General features: G+C 48.8%; 1 protein-coding gene across 1 annotated transcript; it reads left to right on the top strand.

The window, feature by feature from the left end:
- LOC109839307 lies at nt 350-1,111 on the top strand. Its single transcript, XM_020407737.1, has one exon. It carries the CDS (start codon nt 350-352, stop codon nt 1,109-1,111), a length of 762 nt encoding a protein of 253 aa, XP_020263326.1.

Consider the following 4,907-nt stretch of genomic DNA (forward strand, 5'->3'; position numbering starts at 1 on the left):
CTTCGTGTGGGACGAGCCTTGTCAACGGGTATTTGAGGAAATCAAAGCTTATCTCTCAAACCCGCCTATCCTTGCGGCTCTAATATCGGGAAAGCCATTCCTCATCTATGTACGGGCTATGGATCATTCTCTAGGCGCCCTCCTGGCGCAAAATGACGACACTGGCCACGAGCAAGGCATCTATTACCTAAGTAGGACCTTACAAGGCACCGAACAGCGGTACCCGATGGTCGAGAAGGAGTGTTTGGCCTTAGTATTCGCCGTTCAAAAGATGTGGCACTACCTGGTCGGTCAGACAATCCATGTCATCTCCCGGATGAACCCCATCCGAGTATTCATGACATAGCCCATGACGTTAAATTGGCGTTTGGCTAGATGGGCACTCCTACTGTCTCAGTATGATATCCATTTCATGCCACAAAAGTCAGTTAAAGGACAGGCCATCTGCGATCTTATGGCTAGTCACCCGCTGAGGGCGAAGACCAATTTATTTGAAGATTTTCCTGATGAACTCCCCGAAGTCAACCTGACTTCGTCACCAGAGATTTGGCAAATGTTCTTCGATGGCGCGTCTTGGGTAGGCACGAGTGGTTCTATTATTGCAGGAGTGGGGGTGGTCCTCATTTCTCCGCATAACCACGTGTTGCCCCGAGCCTTTTCTCTAACAGAGCTATGCACCAACAACGTGGCTGAGTACAATGCGCTACTCACCGGACTTGAGTTAGCAAAAGAATTAGGAATAAAATGTCTAGAGGCTTACGGCGACTCTCAACTCATCGTCAAGCAGATGACCGGCGAGTACGAAGTTAGAAACGATGACCTGATCCCGCTTCACAAAGTGGCTATCAAGCTAGTGGAGTCATTCGAAAGTTTCTGCATCGAGCACGTGCTCCGTTCCAAGAACACGCATGCGGACGCCCTCGCATCCTTGGCGGCTAACTTGGCGCAGCCATTAGGAACGACTCAATGGGTCACGGTGGCGAGCCGAAGGCTCTTTCGACTAAAAGATATGCCGGAAGTGAACGCCACCCATCAAATCTCGGATCAGCCTGACCTGAAAGACTGGCATCTCCCGATTATCGATTACGTCCTATACGACATGTTACCCTAAGATGCAAGAGAGCGCGAGTCCATCCGACAACGTGCCTTGAGGTTCTACTACGATTCGACCACCAAGACGTTATATCGGAGGTCATACGACGGCTTGTTACTTTGATGTATTTCAAAGGCAGAAGCACAGGAGGCCCTACGCGAAGCCCATGATGGCACTTGCGGGGCTCACCAGCCTGGACCCAAACTTTGGGATCACTTGCGAAGGATAGGCTACTTTTGGCCTGGGATGGTCAGCGACGCAGTCACCTACGCAAGGCGTTGCCACGTGTGCCAAATCCATGCCAATTACATGCATCAACCTCCCGAAGACCTACACCCGACAAAGGCGTCATGGCCCTTCGAAGTATGGGGGATGGACATAGTTGGGCCAATATCCCCGCCGTCAATGAAAGGCCACCGCTTCATCCTCGCGATCACCGATTACTTCTCTAAGTGGGCCGAAGTCGTCCCCTTAAGAGAAGTCAAGACCAATGATGTGATCAAGTTCATCAAACACTATGTCATATACCGATACGGCGTACCTCGGCATATCATCCATGACAATAGCACACAGTTCATTAGTCATGCATTCACCAGGTTTTGTGACAAATTCCGAATACAGAACCTCTCCTCCACAGACTATAACCCTTCGGCGAACGGCTTGGCCGAGGCCTTCAACAAAACAATTGTTAAAATCTTGACCAAGCTAGTTTCCCATAGCAAGTGCGATTGGAATGAAAAGCTGGGTGAGAGTTTATGGGCATATCGCACAACAGTTCACACACCGACTGGTAACACCCCTTACTCATTGGTGTATGGCTGTGAGGCCGTGTTACCATTAGAGATTCAAATTCCGTCCCTCCGCGTTGCCCTGGCAACGGGAATGATGACTGAGGATAATCATCAACAACGCCTTGCAGAACTCGAAGCGTTGGATGAAAGACGACTGGAAGCTCAGTAATACATTGAGTTCTATCAAGCCCGAATGGCCAAGGCTTTCGACAAGAAAGTCAAACATCGCTCCTTCAAGGAGGGAGAATTGGTGCTAACTGTCCGCAGACCAATGATTCTCACCTCCAAGAAGAAAGACAAATTTCAACCCAAATGGGAGGGACCATTCGTGGTAGAGACAGTCTATTCGAATGAAGCCTACCGCCTTATCAAGCCAAACGGCGACAAGATCATGATGCCCATCAATATCAAATACTTGAAGAAGTACTACCCTTAGTTCTCCTTCAAACTCCCACGAATGCATGAGTCTAAACTGGCCCTCATTACCCTCCAACTGGTACACGAGGCTAAACTGTTCCTACTTCATCGTCCCCTTAAGAGAAGTCAAGACCAATGATGTGATCAAGTTCATCAAACACTATGTCATATATCGATACGGCGTACCTCGGCGTATCATCCATGACAATGGCACACAGTTCATTAGTCATGCATTCACCAGGTTTTGTGACAAATTCCGAATACAGAACCTCTCCTCCACAGACTATAACCCTTCGGCGAACGGCTTGGCCGAGGCCTTCAACAAAACAATTGTTAAAATCTTGACCAAGCTAGTTTCCCATAGCAAGTGCGATTGGAATGAAAAGCTGGGTGAGAGTTTATGGGCATATCGCACAACAGTTCACACACCGACTGGTAACACCCCTTACTCATTGGTGTATGGCTGTGAGGCCGTGTTACCATTAGAGATTCAAATTCCGTCCCTCCGCGTTGCCCTGGCAACGGGAATGATGACTGAGGATAATCATCAACAACGCCTTGCAGAACTCGAAGCGTTGGATGAAAGACGACTGGAAGCTCAGTAATACATTGAGTTCTATCAAGCCCGAATGGCCAAGGCTTTCGACAAGAAAGTCAAACATCGCTCCTTCAAGGAGGGAGAATTGGTGCTAACTGTCCGCAGACCAATGATTCTCACCTCCAAGAAGAAAGACAAATTTCAACCCAAATGGGAGGGACCATTCGTGGTAGAGACAGTCTATTCGAATGAAGCCTACCGCCTTATCAAGCCAAACGGCGACAAGATCATGATGCCCATCAATATCAAATACTTGAAGAAGTACTACCCTTAGTTCTCCTTCAAACTCCCACGAATGCATGAGTCTAAACTGGCCCTCATTACCCTCCAACTGGTACACGAGGCTAAACTGTTCCTACTTCATATACTTTGCCGGGAAACCCTATATGAGACACTGCTAACGGCGCTCTTAAGGTGTGACCTAAGTCGCTGATTGGTCCAACTTCCTTAGTTCTGTCATGTTAATTGTTACCTCTGACAAAACTAACTTATTAGTCCTCTTCAATAGGATAGTAGGTCAACAGAGTTGCTCAAATCGCAACAAACCCCCACTGTCATGTTAACACCAAACCTCTGACAAAATCAATTCACTAATCCTCTCCAATGGGATGGTGAGCCCACCAAAGTCGCTCACATCGTGATAGACAATTTTGTTATGTTAACCGTCACCTCTAACCAAATCAACTTATCAATCCCTCCCAATGGGATGATAAGTCATCATAGTTGCTCCGATCGCAACAAAATCCCATCAGGTTAACGATCACCTCTGATGATTGGCGCCGTTATTCCTACGAGTAACACAGCCTAAGTAATAACCTACCATGCGGCGTGTTATTACTTCGGTCAATAGTCACACTCCTACGTCCCTGAACTACTTGACCTATTCCGGATACCCTAAGCATTCCCTTAGGATAACCGATGGGTAGTAGCCTACCACGCGACGGCTCCTACAACAATTGATCGTCACATTCCGACATCCCTGAATGATTCGATTATCATCTGTGTCGTCGCCCACCCGTACAGCGACAATTATCAAGGGCGGCTCGACAGGCGACATGTTCCACTGTTCCCCCAAACAACAACTCGCCAAATGGCAAGTTAAAGATGGGTTCTTCAGTTGATCGCAAGCGACTACTCTTTGTTTCGACCTAAGTATTACCCTCGCGGTTCCACTCGGGCTGTAACGTGAAAGTCGGAGTTAATCCGACCCCACACCGTGAACAGCCCAGAGCAGTAAAGGGACCTAACGACTAAATCCAAAACAGATTAGTCGAAGACTCACCATGTTGCTAGAGATAACGTGAGTAGCTCAACTCAAACGCCAAACAACGCAGGCGAATCCAACATGAAGACAAAACACAGGTCAAGTACATATCAACACCAGAAAATAGAAAAGAAAAAAACTGTGCATGTAAGACAGAGGATAAACAAAACAAAAGGCCATTACGGGCCAAAATTACATGCATAAAGTTTTGAGTTATGATGCAGCCGGCATCAACCAAGTTACAAAAAAAAGAAGAGAGAAAGAGGCGCTTAAACAAAATGGGCATTAGAGGAACTTCAGCAGACTGAAGGCAGAGATCTTGGCCTTAACCGCCACAAGATCCGCCGCACGCTTGGCTTTCGCCCTCTCCTTTTGCTTCTGCTGCAGCCTGGCAAAAGCGGCCTCGCCATCTTCTTCCTCCTGGCGAAGGAGTTGGAGTGCCCTGGTAGCCTTGCCTCGCCACGAAGGGACCCAGCGTCTTCAAAGAAGGCGGCGTCCGTGTAGGCGTCCATCTTAGCCAACACCGCCTAGTGCCGCTTGCGCAGACGCTTGAGCTCGACCTCCTTTGCCTGGATCCGTTTCGCCCGCTCCTCGTGCTCGAGCATGAAGCGCATCGAGAGGGGCGGTGGCGCGTCCGAAGCGTCATCTTGTGCCAGGTCCTCCAGGCGATACATCCACCCCTCTAAGCGACCGAGCTCTCGCTCACATCGCCGTGAGAGCTGGGGACCACCCACACGGCGGACC

This window comes from Asparagus officinalis, chromosome 4 (genome assembly GCF_001876935.1).
Source record: "Asparagus officinalis chromosome 4, Aspof.V1, whole genome shotgun sequence".
NCBI classification, from domain to species: domain Eukaryota; kingdom Viridiplantae; phylum Streptophyta; class Magnoliopsida; order Asparagales; family Asparagaceae; genus Asparagus; species Asparagus officinalis.